This window comes from Oncorhynchus mykiss, chromosome 28 (assembly GCF_013265735.2).
Source record: "Oncorhynchus mykiss isolate Arlee chromosome 28, USDA_OmykA_1.1, whole genome shotgun sequence".
NCBI lineage: Eukaryota > Metazoa > Chordata > Actinopteri > Salmoniformes > Salmonidae > Oncorhynchus > Oncorhynchus mykiss.
This window is the reverse complement of record NC_048592.1, coordinates 19,437,872-19,460,458: the sequence shown is the minus strand read 5'-3', so window position 1 is coordinate 19,460,458 and position 22,587 is coordinate 19,437,872. Positions and strand designations below refer to the sequence as shown.

The 22,587-nt window shown below is 40.0% G+C and overlaps 1 protein-coding gene and 1 non-coding gene across 4 annotated transcripts; both read right to left on the bottom strand.

Moving 5' to 3' along the window:
* Window positions 1–1,838: 1,838 nt before the first annotated feature.
* Window positions 1,839–20,834, bottom strand: LOC110508689 (junctophilin-1). 3 transcript variants are annotated; one of them, XM_021589408.2, is made up of 6 exons: window positions 20,182–20,834; window positions 15,660–16,422; window positions 11,952–12,070; window positions 7,225–7,919; window positions 6,942–7,038; window positions 1,839–2,887 (listed from the first exon to the last, which is right to left on the bottom strand). In XM_021589408.2, exons 1-5 carry the CDS (start codon window positions 20,558–20,560, stop codon window positions 6,958–6,960), a joined length of 2,037 nt encoding a protein of 678 aa, XP_021445083.2. In that variant the 5' UTR covers window positions 20,561–20,834; the 3' UTR covers window positions 1,839–2,887; window positions 6,942–6,957. The 3 variants fall into 3 exon arrangements, 2 of the variants coding, with proteins under 2 accessions (XP_021445083.2, XP_021445082.2); XR_005040225.1 differs by lacking the exon at window positions 1,839–2,887 and adding an exon at window positions 5,790–6,760 and having other exon boundaries at window positions 7,131–7,919; XM_021589407.2 differs by lacking the exon at window positions 1,839–2,887 and adding an exon at window positions 5,792–6,760.
* On the bottom strand, window positions 9,549–9,601 carry LOC118944897. Its single transcript, XR_005040302.1, has one exon. It is a non-coding gene; the product is annotated as a U7 small nuclear RNA (small nuclear RNA).
* Window positions 20,835–22,587: the final 1,753 nt, after the last annotated feature.

Sequence of the window (22,587 nt, the reverse complement as noted above, 5' to 3'; positions counted from 1 at the left end):
TGCTAGAGCCCTTGCCTGCCAGGTGAAACCATATGTAACTGAATGACGTACTTGGTTGTGGCAATCCAACAAGGTGGTCTATATATAAGTGGGCCTTGGCTGTGAGGAACTTGACAGTCTAGCTGGGTTTGAAGTGGCAGCAAACAGCCCGCAAGCAGCCGTTGGGTGGGTGCAATGTTGCACTTCTGACGGGGAAGAGCAGGTGCCACTGGGCGGACGGGATGACCTCAGAGCGCTGACCCCCTCAATTTAGCTCTATTACACCTGTAATGCATGTATTACAGGTGTAACGGCTGCCCTTTTGACCAGGGCATAGTAGATGCAACTTTTTCAGAGCGTGGAACACCTTCAACTAATGAATACATGTGAAATGTGTGTGTTGATATTGATTTATATACTTTTAATATGATTTGAAGGTATATGTTAACTTGAAATATGAGTGTGTGTATAGTTGGAGATGATTGGGATTTGACACTGTCTCCCATTCACATGCCAGCAATATACCTGTAACCAACACTGTTTATCCTTGTCTATTCCGACAAAAATATATCTGAAATTACGCATGGGCTATACATTTACGACTATACATTACGAGACCTCAGTCGAGACCAAATATCTGATGAGCGCAGTACCATAGAGTAGATTCATTAAGAGATTGTTGGTTGGGAGTGCATTTGGCAGAAATATAACACCCGCATAGGATTTATTGTCTGAAACAGGTCTCCTTCCAACAACAAAGTGTAAGTGCAATACGCAATTCTGTTTCTGGCGTAAGTTCATTGATGCAATGCCAGAATCAGCTAGAATCCTACTTGTTTTTTTTCCAGTTTCCATGTGTATTTTCACATTCTAAAGTGTTCCTTGTGGTTAGTGTATGCACAAATGTATTTTTAATAATACTCCTGTTGTGATATCAGTATGGTCTACCAGTCCATGCTTATGCTTGGAGTAATGGTGTAATAACTGTTGAGAAATTTGGAGACATAATTGAAAAAAATGGAAAAATAGAATACTATTCTTAAGTGGGAAACGTTGTAGTGCTTCAAAAGCTTATGGACTCTCGGTAGGCACTCTCCCCTAGAAGAACAGTATGAGTTGCCATGGCTGCAATATATTCATTATTTGTGGCCATTTCCTCTGAACCACTATCCCGTACAGAGGTTGTCTGGAAACACAAATAGAATGGGAAAAAATCAGTTTGTCAGTCCTTCCATTCACTCATATACACTGCGATGTGAGCAGAGTACATACAGAACGAAATCCACAACCTCTTCTAGGGCTTTCAAATGTGACACTCTACCAGCAGCAGCTGTTGTACACTATTTTAGTCTCAGGATAACTGCAGAAATCCCTCAGACAAGGGCCAATTTTCACACTCAGGGAGGTTAGACTGCTCTTAATTTAAATAGTATGCCTCCTGCTATGGCAAATCAATTTAAGCAAAGAGGAATTCCCCCTTTCCTCTGACCACCAGTGTTAATAAGAAGTTTAATCATTTGAAATATTACATCAGTATGCTTGAGTGAAAACAAGAGACAATTCAAAGTGTTATGTCAGGGTGTTGGAGTGAGAACTATAAAACATACAACGTCAACAACTGACTGGAATATCATTGTCGTTTGAGTATTAACACCTTTAGACCTTTAGACCTTTAGATCTGTGTCTCTTTTCAGATAACCTCCTTACCTTCACTGATCCGACTTCTGATAAAGGACAGAAAAAACCGGGCCCCCACTCACACAAGATCACACACAAAATTGGACAGAGACAACTGTCCCAAAATCCATTAAAGTCATTGTGGTCAGAAGATCATAAATATCCAAACAAATTGCCCAATATAGCTTAATGTTGTTTATTTTGTATTCAGTTATATTCTTTGTAAGCCTGGCAGCAGTTCACAAATATTGAATTGATATTAAAATCACTAATTAAAAATATCTATCAAATTGTAAGTTACATTTTCCAAAAATTGACAGGCTAGTTTTCCAAAATATAGTTTAGAACATTTTAGAAAAATACAATCATACATAAATAGACTGTTCCTTTGCCTTTAAACAGTAATAACAGCTCAGAATTTTGGCCAAAAAAATGTATGTAGCATCAGGTACAATTAGTAGAAAATAGCCTTATACATAGCTGTGTGCAAATACAGTTTAGACAAGAAAAATAAATTATTGATCATTCATTGTGGTTCTTTCAACTTTGAACTTTGCCTGTGCTCTTTAAAGGGCAACTCCACCCACTTGTCAAGCTCATTTTCATTATCTCCAGCACAATACCAGTGTCACAGATGTGGAAATGGCACATTTCTATATTTAGTAGAAAAAAAATGAGGTAAAAAGTTCCACCTGATGACATCAAAAGTTAAGACAGTTTAAAACAGTGATTTTCAAACACTATGAGATTTGTGTTGACGTTGGGAGCAAGAAAATACCCTCCCTCTGGCTACAAAATCATTGCAAGTTTTGAAAATCACAGTTTTTCTTACTTTTAGTCCTACCCTGTGATGTCACAGAGAAGCATTTTTTTTTTTTTGGTATTTCCTCTTTTTAAACACGGATCATAGAAATGCACTGTTTTCATATATGTAGACACTGCCCACTGGGCACACAGTGGTTGAATCAACGTTGTTTCCATGAAATTACATTGAACCAATGTGGAAAAGACGTTGACTTGACATCTGTGCCCAGTGGGTAGTATGGTGCAAGAGATCGTGAATATGAGGTGGAAAAGTGGCGGAATTGCCCTTTAACTCGGTGCTCTAAATGTTCTTTATTACTTTACACTCAGAAAAGTAGTAATAAACATATCTGGAGCCATTTCCCCTTCTGATGCTTTCTTCTTCCAATCTCACATTCTCTCTGTGGCAGTCTGTCTGACCAAACCTCTGTAAAACATCTCAATGTTACTGCCCTGAATTCCAACTGATGCATCCTTCACATCCTCCTCATACCATACTCTCAGCATTGTTGCAAATGGAAATGTTAACATAACCAGTGAAAATGCATCTCCTACACCTATCAAACAGTTTACCAAAATGTACAGTTTTATAAATATAATAAATGTCATTCTATTTTAACTGAGCAAACAGAACATATTTATTATTCAAAAAATAAAACTGAATAGGCATGCTTAGCTAACTAGTCACAACAAAAATAAAATATTATATTGATGACATTGAATACAGTAATTAGACTTTCACATGTTTAAGACAATGACTCTCTCTCTACTGTCTTATCCAAAGTAAACTGGAACGTCATGCTAATGTTATGACATTTAGCCAACCATTTACTCTACCTGAATGTATTCAACACACATAACAAGGTGTTATTGCGGAGTAGGTTTCAAGCATTGGGCTGCTTTCACAACCGTGCAAGTTAGTAAGTATGAGGTCCAGTGTTGGTAGGCTAGCTGTGGTGTTGGCTTGGCCAAATTAAAGACGCCAAACTATTAAGGAAACAATTTGACATGCATCAACCAACCTGTGCACACAGTTTAAAAAATAATTCTAACAATTCCTCAACATAATTCTACAAGATGCAACTGCATATTTTCTAATTAAAATCAAACCAAACAAATCACTTTATTCTTATGTATTCTCTTCGTGTGTCAATCTACTGTGTATGTTATATTCATGTGGCAATAAATCAATGTTGGACGCCATATTTCCTACAAAATAGGAAAAAAATAAGAAATTGGAAAGTCATATGCTTCCATTTGAAAATTAACCATTATGCCTTTATTTCACAAAACACTTTAGACTAAAAAATGTTTGCACATTGATCCTTGATTGCACAATAAAAACTGGCAAAATCTATCTGCAAGTGCAAACCACACCCAAAACTACAGTCCTTTGCCTTAAAATCAATCAAATTACAAGCAACCAATTTGGTGCAATATACTGTAGGGTCAGTATACATAAAGTACACTGTGTGAATGACTAGCCATGTTAACAAACTTTATCACTGGCTGTATAGATAGATAGAAATAAAAATGTGTTTTATTGAATCAGTCATAAAATGATTCAATATCCCAAATTTAGCTCTAAATTACTAACATCTTCAAATAAAGTCTACTTTTTTTTATCACAGTGTTGGTTAACTATGTAATCTTATAAGTTTGTGTTATATGTAGCCAGCCTCCAGCCAATAGCTGGTTAGTCAAAAACATCTGTGCCTGTATACTGCTAAGATACTTCAATTGCATATCAATTACTCTCAAATTGGACTATTTAGAAATACAGTGCCTTGCGAAAGTATTCGGCCCCCTTGAACTTTGCGACCTTTTGCCACATTTCAGGCTTCAAACATAAAGATATAAAACTGTATTTGTTTGTGAAGAATCAACAACAAGTGGGACACAATCATGAAGTGGAACGACATTTATTGGATATTTCAAACTTTTTTAACAAATCAAAAACTGAAAAATTGGGCGTGCAAAATTATTCAGCCCCCTTAAGCTAATACTTTGTAGCGCCACCTTTTGCTGCGATTACAGCTGTAAGTCGCTTGGGGTATGTCTCTATCAGTTTTGCACATCGAGAGACTTGACATTTTTTCCCATTCCTCCTTGCAAAACAGCTCGAGCTCAGTGAGGTTGGATGGAGAGCATTTGTGAACAGCAGTTTTCAGTTCTTTCCACAGATTCTCGATTGGATTCAGGTCTGGACTTTGACTTGGCCATTCTAACACCTGGATATGTTTATTTTTGAACCATTCCATTGTAGATTTTGCTTTATGTTTTGGATCATTGTCTTGTTGGAAGACAAATCTCCGTCCCAGTCTCAGGTCTTTTGCAGACTCCATCAGGTTTTCTTCCAGAATGGTCCTGTATTTGGCTCCATCCATCTTCCCATCAATTTTAACCATCTTCCCTGTCCCTGCTGAAGAAAAGCAGGCCCAAACCATGATGCTGCCACCACCACGTTTGACAGTGGGGATGGTGTGTTCAGGGTGATGAGCTGTATTGCTTTTACGCCAAACATAACGTTTTGCATTGTTGCCAAAAAGTTCAATTTTGGTTTCATCTGACCAGAGCACCTTCTTCCACTTGTTTGGAGTGTCTCCCAGGTGGCTTGTGACAAACTTTGAACGACACTTTTTATGGATATCTTTAAGAAATGGCTTTCTTCTTGCCACTCTTCCATAAAGGCCAGATTTGTGCAATATACGACTGATTGTTGTCCTATGGACAGAGTCTCCCACCTCAGCTGTAGATCTCTGCAGTTCATCCAGAGTGATCATGGGCCTCTTGGCTGCATCTCTGATCAGTCTTCTCCTTGTATGAGCTGAAAGTTTAGAGGGACGGCCAGGTCTTGGTAGATTTGCAGTGGTCTGATACTCCTTCCATTTCAATATTATCGCTTGCACAGTGCTCCTTGGGATGTTTAAAGCTTGGGAAATCTTTTTGTATCCAAATCCGGCTTTAAACTTCTTCACAACAGTATCTCGGACCTGCCTGGTGTGTTCCTTGTTCTTCATGATGCTCTCTGCGCTTTTGACGGACCTCTGAGACTATCACAGTGCAGGTGCATTTATACGGAGACTTGATTACACACAGGTGGATTGTATTTATCATCATTAGTCATTTAGGTCAACATTGGATCATTCAGAGATCCTCACTGAACTTCTGGAGAGAGTTTGCTGCACTGAAAGTAAAGGGGCTGAATAATTTTGCACGCCCAATTTTTCAGTTTTTGATTTGTTAAACAAGTTTGAAATATCCAATAAATGTCGTTCCACTTCATGATTGTGTCCCACTTGTTGTTGATTCTTCACAAAAAAATACAGTTTTATATCTTTATGTTTGAAGCCTGAAATGTGGCAAAAGGTCGCAAAGTTCAAGGGGGCCGAATACTTTCGCAAGGCACTGTATGTCCTCACAATAACTGGAATTAATTGTTGCAATTTCTTTCAAATGAACTGATTTGTGTAACATAGGCTTTATGGAAATTTCTTTGAATTTGAAGGATCTTCAAAAAGTTTGAGAAATGCATGGACTAGACTTGAATAATAATAAGATAAATCTTATCTTAATAATTTGTAATACCTAAGGATAAACAGACAAAGGGAAAAAAAATTATGAAAACCTAACAGTTACTAACTAATACATAAAACAGATGCACTTGAAACAGCCCCATGCACAAGCATGTCCTAACATGAGAAGTTAGACAAGGCTTTAGCAGTGGGGAATGGAATAAGACTGGTGAGTGCCACTTCGAAACATGTATGATTTCTTATCGACCAAGTGAATAGTATAGTGAACACTGAGACACACCGAGATGCACTCCCAAGGCAGCAAAGTCTGCCGAAACACATTCCTCTGGCAGCCTTGTGCACTGCATCTCCCCACTAAAACGTCAGATGGTAAAATAGTAAGGCAGCTGTTAGCTTCTGTCAACTAAAAGTGCATCTCTGAACATATCCCCCCTGCCCACCCCCCTCCACATCCCCCCTGTCAGGGCATATGAAGTGGCAACGCACTTGACTGGTAAACAGCTTGGATCAGCAGATTGTTTTTTTGTTGCTTTCCCAATGACTGCTTGCTTCAGCTTTCACAGAACCAAAGCGAGTCACAAATCATCGCCAGCGAAACTGGGCAGCGTCTGGGCCGAATGGTCCTGGTCTCATCTTTCTCCAATGTTTCACACTATTTACAGTCCTCCTTTGCCTGTGTCTGTGCTTGACCGGTGCCATTTTTAAAGGCCGTTGACGCAAATGCAGAGAGTTAGGGACCTATGCCACTAGTTTTGATGAGTTCACTGAAGGGTCAAAACAGTTAGAGGGTTAATAGTTATGTTGAATCACATTCAGGCTTATCTGTATCTTAATGTCATGTAAAACTTGCAATTTACACTTTAAAATGTAATGGGAAAAAACTACTGTGTCACAATGCTCTACAATTCATAACATCTGAATAAATGTTATTAAGCTGACTCTTACCTCAGTTCAGATTCCGTCAGGTTAAAAAATGGATAAAAATTATTGCTAGACCAATATTCAACAGCATTACAAGGGCAACCAGTATTGAGTTAGGACCCTGTGAAGTAGGAAAGACAAAGCTTCAGGAGAACATTTCAATAACAGCATTTGAAAGTTAGCTAGGCATTATCACAGAAAATATGAGACTACCTTTGATGTTTCATACGTTGTTCTGAAATGACACCTTTCTTTCTCTTTGCTTCAGTTTTCCCATTTTCATCATCATACAGTATGAGTTACTTACTGACTCTTCCTCTACGAAATCCGTGGTGATCTCCAAGCTGGCTTGTTTCCTAGTTTCTGCTAGGCTTTTTGGCTTATACGAATCTTGTTTCTTAAGTGTTAGCTCAGGTTTGCTTTCTTTGGCTGCTGACTTTGGCACTCCAGGTTTTGGGGTGGGTGTCCTGTATTGCGCCATAGGTTTTGCGGGCTGTGTCATCTGGGCAAAGGTGGACGGAGTAACATGCTCCTCCTCTACTCCCTCAGGTTCATCTGGGGGGATCTTCACGTCTGCCTTCATGTAGTAGCCGTGGTACTCAGTGTCAGTGTGCAGCTGTCCATTGCCAGGGCTGACGGGGACCGACTCCGCCATCTTGAAAGTTTTCGGTTGGGGAGGCACTTCTTGTCTTACTTCCTGTTTCAACGATGTCTTAGAGACTGCCTTTGTGATGACCGGGGCCTGGCTCTCTGCTGAAGGGGTTTTATTCTCTTTCCCTGGCTTGGGGGTGAGCTTGCTGAAGAGGCTCTTCTTGGGCTCTGGGGCTGGCGCTGGTGGGGGTGTTGGTGGGGGAGAGGGCTGGGGAGTCGCAGTTGGAGAGTGGTCTGGGGTTGTGCCTTTACGGTAGAAATGAGGGCTACTTGAGGAGGACTTCTCTTTCTTCTCCTCTTGGACAATAGGTTCAATAGGTTCATTGAACCTCTGCTTTATATAATCAGGGCCTAGAAAATGGAAGGAAATGGAAGGACATTATTATCATACAGTCTTTAGCTATACTAAGTCCGTGTAAACAGTGATCTAATATATCACAATGTTTGAATTAATGCCATGTGTTTATATCACAATCAACACAAATGTTTTTTTCCCCTCAACAAGCACTTAGTGCTGAATCCCAATTTCAGATACGGATATAAACATACACCTAAATATTATTTTGTGTTGCTTTTGGTAAATCATAAATTCACATTTATTCACTGTGAGTTATATCATGGTTAGGATGCCTTTTCTGCATCCATGATTTAACATATTTGTTCCTTAATAAGGATCTGACCCTTTTTTTCAATTTCCACCTAGAATGACATACCCAAATCGAACTGCCTGTAGCTTAGGACCTGAAGCAAGGATATGCATATTCTTGATACCATTTGAAAGGAAACACCTTGGAGTTTGTGGAAATGTGAAATTAATGTAGGAGAATATAACACATTAGATCTGGTAAAAGATAAGACAAAGAAAAAAAACACGTTTTTTGTGGGGGTGGGTTGTACCATCATCTTTGAAATGCAAGGGAAAGGCCAGCCCAGGTGCAATTTAGATTTTGGCCACTAGATGACAGCAGTGTATGTGCAAAGTTTTATACAGATCCAATGAACCATTGCATTTCTGTTCAAAATGTTGTATCAAGACTGTCCAAATGTGCCTAATTGGTTTATTAATACATTGTCAAGTTCATGATTGTGCACTCTCCTCAAACAATAGCATTGTATTATTTCACTGTAATAGCTACTGTAAATTGGACAGTGCAGTTAGATTAACAACAATTTAATCTTTCTGCCCATATCAGATATGTCTATGTCCTGGGAATGTTTTTTGTTACTTACAACCTCATGCTAATCACATTAGCCTATGTTAGCTCAACTGTCCCACGGGGGGGACACCGATCCTGCAGAGGTTAATGAAGTTTCAAAGCTGTCCCAGTTGGTTTATTATTAAAGGTTGGAAGGATTCTCGACATTCTCCTGACCACTGGTGAGGCCAACACTGTCACACAGCTGACACAAGTGGAGTTCGCAAGCCAACAAAGTTGATACCTTTCTGACGCAAGCAGTGTTATCAAATGGAATCGTTGTTCATAATATTTATTATACTATTAATAGCATCAAAGTGCTATGATCCCTTACTAAATCTCTACATCCTCAGCAGTTGTTCATGAAAAGCCAATCAAATCACAAAGATAAATCATTGTTAATAAGACATTTATATGGCATTAACAAACAGTAATAAGAAATTATTGAAATAAAAGAGAACAGCGCACATGAAAAAATACTATAGTAGGAATGCTATAGTATTCACTGTAGTGTTTTTTTGCTGGCTTTACTGTAGTAGTCACTGTAGTGTTTACAGAATACTATAGTATAAATACTGTAGTAAAAAAAAGTAGCAGTATATAATATAGTAATTTCTGTAGTGTTTTTGCGGACTGTAATATACTGTAGTTTTTACTCTTCTGTTTTTGTGGACTGTAGTATTTAGTGTAGTGTTCTTGCGGACTGTAGTATACTTTACTATTTACTGTAGTGTTTTGGGGGACATTACTGTATTTACTAAAGTGTTTTTGATTGATCATCTTGGGGGGCTTTCTCCTTGAGGAAACCTACTGGAGAAATACTAAAGGAGCACATTTTGTAGGTAGGTAGGACTGGAGTCTGAACGGAGAGTTTTCTATAACCATAGGGAACACAACATGTGGTGTATACGTGGCATGTAAGTTTCTCACTTATGGGTGGCACAAATTGGGATATTGGGAGGGGAAAGGGCAGGGTATATGCAAAGGAAATACTGTACTATTTACTACAGTAAAAAAAACAGTGTAGTGATTTTGCTGATATTTCTTTAGTATTTACTACAGTTTTTCTGAGGGGGATAATACTGTAGTATTTACTATTGTATTCTACAGTATACTACAAACTTCTATACTAAATATTACACATGATCGAGGGATACTACAGTGTGTAGTATAGTATTCAACAGTATAGTACAGTTTACTACAGAATTCTATAGTAAGTATTCTAGTATGCTATAGTAAGCTGTGAGCTTGCAAGCTGGCTGGCTATGGAACATGATTATTAATAGTCGGTGATATACACTATCCTGGTGTCAGGTCAAGTGTATAAGGTTTAAAGAGCCTATATGGTCCAGACCTGAGCAAGACCATGTGGTAAAAAGAGGAATGCCCAGCGATGACATAAGATCACAAACCTACATGCATACAGGAGTTAAACATGCATGAGACCGTAACACGAACACTACAGTCTCTGATCACACTGAAGAACGACCCTCTTACAAAACTAAGCAGGCTGACAAAAGCTGAATTATTTTGGGGGGGTTTTGTACAAGAATATGCTGTGCCGTACAATGTAGACATTCAGCCAGATCCAAAATTATTGGCACCCTTGATGAATATGAACATTTAGAAATTATATTATTTTATTTTACAATTGCTCAGAGAAATAGATTTTGTTTAACAAGTCATTTTAAAAAATCTTTAAAAGATAGGGGTCAAAATTATTGCCATCCCTGTTTTCAATACCCTCCCCTTGTGAGGATAGCTACACTGAGACCTTTTCTTAAATGTTTTATGAGATTGAAGAACACATTGGAAGGGATCTTAAATCAAATCAAATCAAATTTATTTATATAGCCCTTCGTACATCAGCTGATATCTCAAAGTGCTGTACAGAAACCCAGCCTAAAACCCCAAACAGCAAGCAATGCAGGTGTAGAAGACCATTCTTCCATACAGAATCTTTCCAGATCCTTGATATCCTGTGTCTGTGCTTATGAACTGCCCTCTTCAATTCAAACCACAGGGTTTCAATGGGGTTCAAGTCCCGAGACTGAGATGCAAAATGTTGATTTTGTGGTCAGTTAACAATTTTGATTTGTGCTTAAGGTTATCGTCTTGCTAGAAGTACCACTTGTGGCCAAGTTTCAGCCTCCTGGCAGAGGCAACCAGGCTTTTGGTTAAAATGTCCTGGTTCTTGGTAGAGTTCATGACCCCGTTGACCTTAACATGGGCCCCGAGACCAGAGGCAGCAAAATAGCCCAATAACATCAAAGATCTACCACCATATTTGACCGTAGGTATAAGGGACTTTACTGCATATGCTTCTGTTTTTCAACACCAAACACACCACTGGTATGTGTGGCCAAAGAGCTCTATTTTCATGTCATCTGAGCATTGCACCAGTTCCAAGTGCCATGCAGTTTACCTCCAGGCGGTGCTATGGTCAGATGACATAAAAATAGAGCTCTTTGGCCACACACACCAGTGGTGGATTTGGGGATATCAAGGCTCTGCAAAGATTCTGTATGGAGGAATGGCCTAAGATCCCTCCCAATGTGTTCTCCAATCTGATAAAACATTTTAGAGAAAGGCTCAGTGTTGTTATCCTCACAGGGGGAGGGTGCTGGGAGTATTGAAAACAGAGGTGCCAATCATTGTTAACCCTATCTTTTGTAGATTTAAATAAATTACCTTAGAAACAAAATCTCTTTCTCTGAGTAATTGTATGAGAATAAAATAATATAATTTCCCTTTTTCTTATACAGTACTTTATAGTTCAGAATTATTTTCTTATTTATTTATTTTATACAGTCTTTTTTAGTATTTTTTGCTTAAGGGGGACAATAATTATGGACCTGACTGTACATCGATGCTGCAGAAACAGGTTCACTGTAATATAAAATATTGTACTCATAAATATGTGACACTTGTTATCCCAAAAAACACTGACCTTGTATTTTTCTGAGGATGAAAAAGACCCCAAGGTAAATTATGCTAATTATATTCCTCCCTAAACCGATTTTCATTTACATTTGGTACATTTGCATATACATCTGCCCCAGACTGAAAATAAAGAAAAACACACAACCCAGACACAAAAGGCATTGGACAAAGGCGATTATAACAAGGGGCTGTGAGATAAATAGATGCTGTGGTCTGGTTGGGTAGGTTGGGTACGTTGGTTTACCTGGCTGATGGAAGTTGGGAGACAGTTCCCTGGCCACTGCCCTGGCGATGTCTGAGTCCTGACTGGCTGACTGACCGGCCTGGTCAGCAGCATCACCTTTAGTCCTGGCGTGAGCCGTTCTGGATGAAGGCAAAGCAGAATTATAGCCGGTTAGACTTGGAAGGGTACATACCTGGGTTCAAATACAATTGGTTTACTTTTAAATACTTTTAGCATTTGTTTGAGCATGTTGATTGAGAGTCCAAGAGCGACAGAGTTTACACTTTTGGGACTGTTCCATTGGTTTTATTTCTCCAGACAAGCCCAATCAGACACAGCTAAATTATACAAAATATATCTAATACTACTTGAAGCCAGGTCTGGGAGGGTGAAGCACTACATGGCTCTGGGCCTTCCAGATAGACACTGTCTTTAGTGTCTTATAGGGTTGAGACTGGAGAGCTCAGTGGTGCTACAGTGTTGCCAATAAATATTGTTGGAGCCAAAGGTTTTTCCAACATTAAATAATATTAGAAGTAGAGAATTAACTAATAAAATAGTATGGTTATCGTGCAGTTTCATGCTCTTAGCAGTAAAATGCATGTTGCAAACATTAAATGGCTTGACATGCATATCCACTGTGTGATATTCAATAGAAGGCATTGTGTCATTCATCACAACCATCATTTTTGTCATTTCTGATGAAACTTTTTTTCAAGTTAGATATTTGTGTTGCATTTACTTCCTTTCGCTCAAGTAAAATTGTTTTCAAAACAAACTATTTACATGCATTAACATACAGAATACCATGATATACTTCTTGATACTTATCAAGATGTACAGTATTTCAATGGTACAAGATTAATTCAATAGTGTTTCTTTATAAACAGTTCAATAAGAGGTAGTTGGTTTTACAACTGTCTGTATGAGTGTCATTCAGGGCCTCTGAATACAGAGGAGTACAGGAGGATTTACATGGTGTCTCTTGAAATGAATGTATCCTTTCAAAAACTTTAAGAAAGCCTTAACTTTTCAAATGAAGGTGGATAAAAGAGAGTGTTTGAAACCGATTAAGCTGACAAGGGCAAAACACGTGGTCCTTGTCTGCAATTGAATAAAACGTATGCTTTTTCAACCTTAATTTGAAGTGTGGACGTTCTCTTTTTTTCAACGACTGACTATGCAGTTGCATTTTAACAACTTTAGGGGGCACATGACTACAGAAGCTTACATTGTGCATTGAGGAAAGTCTTCATTATGTGCAATTGGCTTTGCCTCATGTAGACATCTGACAGTTTCGCAGTCAGTGAATCACTGTGAACCATGTGAACTCCATATGCATATAGTGCAGATGTGCTGTTGAATGAATCATGCCATTAATCTGTTATAGAGGAGTACAGGAGGATTTCACAAATATTTGATTGAGTCATCGTGCCCATGGGCTCACATAGCTACAGTACTGTACAATGAGGAGTACAACAAGTTATACTTATATCATCATACAATTTCATGTAGGCTTCCCGAAAGCTTTCAAACCTGGGGCCATAGGCTACACCAAATCACATGGCTCGGGGAGAAAAGAGAGCGAGCGAGGGCACATTTTAAAAAGGCGACTTGAACCAAGTTTAAGAAGCTTAAATGGGAGCTTGTTAGCAAGTCTAGGAGAGCTCGGAGGGAAGATGAGCAATAAACCACCTACCCAACACCTATTCCCAGCCAGATAGACTGACTGAGTAATCCACCAGATGAAAGTGGATGGTGGGACAGAGAAGTATCAGCTCAGCTGCTGCTGCTAGGCTGTATTCCTGTCAGGTGTTGATAAGCCAAGTCCTGCCTTGCCTTATTTAGTCAGAGCTCAGTGCTGACTGACACACTAGAGGCTGATGGCTTTACATGTGAGGAGAGCAGAGCTAGCACACACCGTCCGGTCTGGTCTAGGAACTGCTTGCTCTCCTTCGTCTCTCCCTCTTTCTCTCTCTCTCTCCCCCTCCCTCTCTCATTCGCTCCCCTGGGCTTCCACCCAGATGACGGGAAAAGTGACGCAAGCCGAACCCGGTCCGCACGTTCCAAAGCTCTTACCACACTTATCAACTCAGCCACATAACAGTCTTCAAAGGCAGAGGCCTTCATTTTAGACATTCTGCCGCTGCAGGGACATATTTCTATTTCATGACAGGAGGAGTTGCTGTGATGGTGAGCCTAGATATGAGAGCCCTCATTAAAATGTATACAGATGCCAGAAAATCAGGATAAAGAACATGCTAATGATGGTTTCTCATTCAAGAAGATTACAAGGAAAGGGGGATGGGTGGGCATGATTTGGCAATGAAGTGACTATTTTGATACTGTAAACAGATAGGGGGTGGGTGTTTCACATGGTAGTATATCTCTGTGCATTGCATTCCAAGGACAATAGCCCAGTTTAATGAATATTATTGTTTAATGAAGTGTTGAAAGAAGTGATAGGCTACTAACAATATGGTTGCAATTTTTTCTCTCTTGAGTCTTTATTTCTGATTCAACTTTAACTTTATTTTTATTAAGTCCAACCCATGTCATAAGGACTTCATAGACCATGGCTTTGTACTTCATATTAGCTATCTCACATGTTCTAACATGAACCAGAGATATTACTTGGCTGGCTCAAGTTGATGTGGGTGTCTAAGAGAACTACCACTTCAAAAGTTCAACAGCTTTCTCCTTGCTATTCCATGCCCTGGTAAATTACTCATTGTCACCCCTTGCTTTTGAAAAGGCAGTAGGCACAGAATGTAGGCCTGAGACGAGGAGAACAATATTTTCTATGTAGTTTTCCAGCCAAGAGCTCGACTTCGTTCAACAAGCAGCTGTGTATGGTTTCGGTGTTCCACCTGATCGCAATCAAATGTATTTCAGACGAGCCAGATTTCCATGCTTATAATACACACTCAGTATTCTGGTCTGAGAGATCTTTTTTAAGACTGAGCTATCTCTGAGATTTATGTCTTGAATATGTTTAAACAAGAGCATGTGGCTCAATCAACTATGAACACTGATTAATAACCTAATTCTTTATAGAACTCTTGCAATTGTCCCTCACCTGCCAATATTCACAATTGCATGTGTCACAGGGTCACACCCTCACAATGATGTGAACAATATGGTTGTACCATGATTTGTCTTGATTTGATCCTCACTATTTGGATCACTACAGTGTGTATCAAATTGTTCCACTGTCTGAATTTACAACGTACTGAAGTTCATCATCTGAACTTTAAGTCTGTAACATGTGTTACGTGTGCCACATGTATGTGCAAAACATGTTCTACTGTGTGTGTCTGTGTGTGTCTGTGTGTGTGTGTGTGTGTGTGTGTGTGTGTGTGTGTGTGTGTGTGTGTGTGTGTGTGTGAGAGAAAGTGAAAGATGGAGAGAGCGTTGGAGAAAGTTGGAGAATGTTGGAGAGAGGTAGGATAAGGTGACACCAATAAAAACCTGACCCTAGTTGAGAATCCCAACCTGTCAGCCATTCAACCTAACCCAATCAGCAGACCTGAACTGGAAGCCCACGTAGCAGTAGGATCCATCACCACCACCACCACAACATGCCCTGCGTCCGAAATGGCACCCTATTCCGAAAATAGTGCACTACTTTTGAACAGGGCCCTTAAAGCAAAGGGTCAAAAGCAGTCCACTGCATAGGAAATAGGGTGTCATTTCAGACGCAAGCATGCACATTGAGAAAATGATTACCTTGAAGTGGCTATTTCTACTTTTGTTTTGGCAATAGCTGCTGCCCGTATGGCTCCTTCCACAGCCCGATCCACTTTCTGTTTAGTTTTGGTGTTTTTGAGAGGAATGAGCTGTTTCTTGATGCCTCGCGCCAACACATTGTTTTTATATTTCCCCTCTTCTTTGGTGCCATCTGGGAACATTGTGCATCCGTAGCCGTGGCGTTTATTGTTCATCCACTCTCCCTCATACTTCATCCCGTTGGTGCGCTCACTGACACCAAAGCCGTTCCGCTTGTCGTTCTTCCACTCCCCCATGTAGGACTCAGTGGTGGTGGCATCTACATTGTCCTCCAGGGGCATGTACTCATCAACTCCATCTCCGAAGCTGATGGTGGAATTGGCATCACTGGAGCTGATTCGGCTGATGGAGCTGGCGGCATCGCTGCGGGCGGAGCTGCGTTTGCTTGATATGGACGACCTGGAGTCAGACTTTCTGAGGTTTCTTAGGCTGCCGAACAGGGACCCTCTTCGGAACAGGCCTTTTTTCTTCTCACCTTCGCCTTCGCTGTGGAAGTTGAGAACAAAGCCTCCTCTGGTGCCGGCAAGGCTGTCTGACAGGTCGAGGTTGGCATGGAGGACGGTGCCGTTGCTCTGTTCGCTGCGGAGCGAGGCCAGCGAGGTTCGAAGAGGTGAGCGAATAACCGTAGCCATCCCGTAAGGTACACTTTGCCGCACACCATAACCGTGTCGCATTCCTCCTGTCCACTGCCCCTGGTACGTACCTGTTAGGACAAGAAATTGCTCAAATTAATACAAAGGTTAAGAAAATCCTGAACACACATTTTTGTCATGATGACAAAATAACCATTTGGGGTACAAAATTAGAATATTACAGTTGATTAGAATCTCTTTACACTAGCCCAATGTCAATTCAAGCCATTGAAGTGGAAACATCTTTAAAAGTACATAATATCCTTATTATATTGGAAACTTTTCATTGAATGGGTTGAAATCATATACAATATCTAATCTCACCCAGGTACTGTGATTCTGCTGTCAGTCAGACAGACCTGTATGTATTTCTAACCACATTCAAGATACCACGTCCATGACGAGATTCATATTTCAGTATTTGTTTATATCGTGATTTACTATCACTTCATCATTTGCTATTCATATACTCTTGGCGTTATGCCAAACCAGGCAGTCTTTATGGCAGTAGACATAGTCGAAAAGCATAGGCTACCACTGGTACATAATTAAAGTTAGTGGCCTTCTCTTGTCATTGTAAAGACATGTGCTCCAATGTTTGTTTAGGTTTTGGAAAGTTGGCAAGGATCAGGGCCGGCCCTAGCCTTTTGGGGGCCCTAAGCGAGGTTTGTTTGGGAATTCCGATTTTGCCATTTTAAAGCTAATTTCATGCAATTTTATACATTTGACATGACTTCAACGTTCAACGTCTAGTTTTTATTTACATTTGTTGAGTTGTCAACTAATGTGAATTCAATGTGTAATCAACAACAAATGTCTCCATGTCATTGGATTTACGTTAAAAGTTAAGTGAAAAAAATATGATATGCCCTTATGTTGATGACTTTTTGCAAATACAATCAGTTTCCCATGTTGTTTCAACGTCATCACATAGATTTTGGGGGGTTGAAATGATGTGGAAGTAACATTGGTTCAAACAGTTTTTGCCCAGTGGGTTATGGCATGTTAATATGATATCTGAGTGAGAATGACTAACAAAATCAAAGGGGAAATATTTCATTTTTGTGGATGTGGGCCCCCTAGCGGCCGGAGGCCCAAAGCGACTGCTTATGTCGCTTATGCCTGAAGCCGGCCCTGGCAAGGATGAAGGCATTACTATGGAGTATCCTTATCTATGATTAGATAGGGCCTAGTGAGGTTACAACAAGTGCAGTGGTCCAAATATGTTAGCCTACTTTTCAAAGATGAGCTCCCACCCAGTAACAACCTGTCCTGAAACAGGCTGTGACATGAAGGAGGGCCTGGGAACTTTAGGCTATGGCCACTCATTCTACGGCCCAATCCCAAATTAGCCACTAGACCCTATGCCCTATGCACTTGTGGAGATCTGATACACTTTGATTGGTATAAGCAATATAGTGAAACTTCCACCTAGCCTATCAGAGGGAAAGTTAGCGCTATTATGATATTGCTTACACCTTTCAAATCCTCTCAGATCTCCACAAGTGCATAGGGCATTGAGGTTAATTTGGCTTTCCTTATGCTCCTGCACACAAGATCCATTGGAAAGCCTGCAGTTTGGCAAAAGTCACTAATTTCATACAACGAAAAGGTGGAAGTTAATTCTAAAAGAAAACAATCCTGCCACACTCTTAACAGTAATGTTGAACCCCACAGTAACACTGACTGACCTTACATCATCACAACTTCAGTTGACACTCCAACTGTGTTTTTGTCATTCAGATATTTGTTTGAAGGGGGAAGTGCAAAATGCCAAGAAACCACACATCACAGCCTTCCCAACATTTCAGCAGCTACAGGGGGTCTACAATTCTAAATACATACTGCATTCTGGTGTGCACTCAAAGCGATATGCCACTGTCCATCATTATTGCTTCCAAAGAGAAGAATGTGCTATTTTAAAGAGGTAAGTAACTTGAGACATTGGTAAGTTTGTCAGTCAAGCCAAACACAACTCCATTTGTCTTACTATGTGAAATAAATCAGCCTAAATACAAATAAGTTACTGAACAAAATCAATCTTAACACATTTGGAGGATAGATTAGGGCACTTTTGAAAGGCTTCATGTCAGTGACTAGTATTTATATTTTGTTGAGTGACACTGTCCCACTGATTCCTAAACTGACTGATCCTATTATGACTACTTTTTACCTGCCTACCTACCTGCCTGCCTTCCTTAACTTCTTGCTCCTGCCAAACGCTACGCCACGCCCACAAACGTTAGTTTTCTCCGCAATGAAGTACAGCATGTAGCAAAGGATAAAGCAGCTAAATAATTCATTTTGAGTTGTCAGGCAAAACGTTCACTGCTTCAGATTGTCAGGTTCACAAACGGTGTTTTTTTGCTTTATAAATTGAACCCGTGAGTGATATGAGAGTACTAGATGACTCCAAGCACAAAAGAAAGCACTCGAAGCCATGCTTGCTCAGGGGGAACTGGCTAATACCGTTTGCTCAGGTTTTGTTGGGTCTGGCCCTCAGACAATGCTCACTTTATCTTCTGCAAATCGAATTATTATGTTGTTATTTGTGTATTATGCTACTGTATCTATTGACTATCACACTGCATGAAGTAAGATATTGTGGTGTGTTTAATTATCAACTAATGTCTCTTGACTTTCCTACAATCCATTATTGCTTTCACCTGTAATCAATAAATACAACTCTATCAATCGATGCTATGAATCAGCAAAAAGTAGATTTCTCTCTCTGGAATAGATATAACCTACAAGTTACATGCAACTGTGTGTGTATGACTATGCTTGTGTGCCCTGGCACAGCCTAGTCTCAAAGACTAGACATAACATAGTAAATGTAAATTCAGAACACAGTCAAATTACTATGATAATGTACATTTGGTATGGTTACTTAGTTGGGTGATTGGTTGTTTGGGGTGGATGGGTGGCTGTATAATGTGAACAAGTTCAAATCTCATCACGGACAATTTTTGCTAATTAGCAACTTTTTAACTACTTACTACTTAGCATATAGCTAATCCTTCCCCTAACCTTAACCCGTTTAGCTAATCGTACCCTAACCCTATAACCTAAGTCCTAAACTTAACCTTAACCCTAACCCCTAGCCTAACTAGAGTTAGCCAGCTAGCTAACGTTAGCCACCGAGCTTGAATTAGTGACATATACATTTAGCAAATGTATAACATATAATGAATTTTGCAAATTCGTAACATATTGTATGTTTTGCAAATCAAAACATTTAATACAAATTGTCATTCGTAACATATCATACGAAATGGGGTCTCTCGGATTTTAAGTACAGAATAATATGAAATGCTCCGAGACCAGGTTGCCTGACATTACAACTTCATGACCACCTGCGCCTACAACACAATCTTTGAAAACAACAACTCTAAAACGACTTTATATAGAAACTACTGTACGCTAAATTCCATACTGCAACAAATGAACAAAGATCAATAGTTGTCTATAGATCTGTCCTGGGTAAAAAGCACTTTGATTTTCAAGTGTGTCTGAGTGATATTTTTATTTTTAGCCATGACCTCTATGGGAGTATGCCTTCAACGTTAGGTTATGAAAGAGCTCAGCGCAGACTGAACAGTACAGTCCTATATCAATAGAGTTCAGTGGTGTGGCACTGGCTATGGTTCAGGCAGGCTTCTCTACTCTAATCTTTTGCAATTAATGGAAATAGTTAACTCTTATACTACAACTGTACTATAAATATACAACGAAACACTTGTGGAAACATGTGCCCCCTGCTACACTGTAACAAGTGAGACTGCCTTATATGTAGCCTACTAACCACAAACTGTTACTGACACGCTTACCTCCATCACCATACGTTTCAACTCCATATCCATCTTGCAGACCGTTACTCCATGTCCCATCGTATCTAGCAGGCGTGTGGAGACTTTGCCGGACCCCGTATCGACCTTTAAATCCATGAGTCCATTCACCACGATAAATCCATTTTCCCTTCGATTCCACACCGAATCCGTGTCGTTTCCCCTGTGCCCAGTAACCCTGATACACGTTTCCACTGGGCCAGGTGTACACCCCCACTACCTCAAAACCATTATTCCAGGACCCGGAGTATTCTCCTTGGCCCTTGGGCCCGGTACAGACGCCATGCCCATGGGCTTTTCCATCCTCCCAGCCACCGCAATATGTGCCACCATCGTCAAAATCGAACCGTCCGCCCGTCATTCAGATTATGAGGGGAGAAGAACGAGTCGTGGTAGCCCCCGGATATTGTGCTGTCTGTCCCTCGCTAATCCAGAGCGTATTTTAAACGGAAAGTAGCAGCACTGAAGCGAGAGTCCGGTAGATAGTGTGGTGTTGTGGTTGCAAGCAGAGATGAATTATTGTCACTGTGTGGATTTGTGGTGGTCGGCTAAAGCGGTACGTGGGAAGAAGAGAGAGAGCGCCACTACCGCTGCCAGAATCGCTCCTGGTTTATTTTATGATGATCTCTCCTCCCTCTCTCACAGCAGAGAGATAGAGAGAGAGAGAGAGAGAGATAGATAGAGTGGTTGGGGGGATGGGGGGGGGGGGGGGGGGGGGGTAATGACATGAAAATGCCATGACATGATGTAATTCAAAAATATAAATGATATCTGTTCTTATATTGGTTTCAAAGTTAAATCGATTATAATTATAACCCTGCTTGATATGTCCGTATTGCATATAGTATTGGTATCTGTAGGTAGGCTAATCAAAAATAACATAAGGTTTTCTGTGTGTAAACTCTATCAGAATGTTAAACCCATAGAAATAGAATCACTCATTCTAGTTCTGTGGTTATTGGTTAGACTCATAATCATTCAGTTTGGGGTGTGGAATCCGTGTTCATTGACTATTAATAGAAGACAATAAAATTATATCAATCTCAACTGTCAGATAATGATGTTGAACTGGCCAGTTGTGTTGGTGGCAAACACAAATTAAAAGCTAGGACTTTTATCAGTACAGAGATGAAACTCATGTACTGTTGTTATTTGTGTGTTATGATTTCAAGAGAACTACTGAGCACTGCTAATATCCTGCAGCATTATACATGGGTGTTGGACTAATGTTTCTGGGTCAGAAGAAGACATAGACTAAGTCATTATTTTAAAAATAATCTCAAATACACTATTAATAGGTTACAATACCTGCTAAAATTTTTGAAGGGGATTGTAGCCTAGAAACTACAGGACATGGCAACAGGCAGCCTCTAGATCTTACCACTGGGTGTCAGTGTGCACATTGTTCATCTGCATTGCAAACACAGTAGATTTTCAATAGAAAATACAAATTGGACCATACATATGCCACTGGGTAGAGATTAAGGGGACTTTTCTTATCAGCATCCCATTGACAGGTTAACCCTAACCTTAACCAAACCCTTATATTTCCCTTTGCATGTCAACCATATCCCCTTTTTTCCCATGCCACAGTCTACAATATATACAGTTGAAGACGGAAGTTTACATACACTTAGGTTGGAGTCATTAAAACTCGTTTTACAACCCCTCCACAAAGTTTTTGGCAAGTCGGTTAGGACATCTACTTTGTGCATGACACAAGTCATTTTTACAACAATTGTTTACAGACAGATTATTTCACTTCTAATTCACTGTATCACAATTCCAGTGGATCAGAAGTTTACGTACACTAAGTTGACTGTGCCTTTAAACAGCTTGGAGAATTCCAGAAAATTATGTCATGGCTTTAGAAGCTTCTGATACGCTAATTTACATAATTTGAGTCAGTTGGATATGTACCTGTGGATGTATTTCAAGGCCTACCTTCAAACTCAGTGCCTCTTCGCTTGACATCATGGGAAAATAAAATAAATCAGCCTCAGAGAAATAATTGTAGAACTCCACAAGTCTGGTTCATCCTTGGGAGCTGAAGGTACCACGTTCATCTGTACAAACAATAGTATGCAAGTATAAACACCATGGGACCATGCAGCCGCAATACCGCTCAGGAAGGTAATGCGTTCTGTCTCTTAGAGATGAACGTACTTTGGTACGAAAGTGCAAATCAATCCCAGAACAACAGCAAAGGACCTTGTGAAGATGCTGGAGGAAACAGGTGCCAAAGTATCTACATCCACAGTAAAACGAGTCCTATATCGACATAACATGAAAGGCCGCTCAGCAAGGAAGAAGCCACTGCTCCAAAACCTCCATAAAAAAGCCAGACTACAGTTTGCAACAGCACATGGGGACAAAGATCGTACTTTT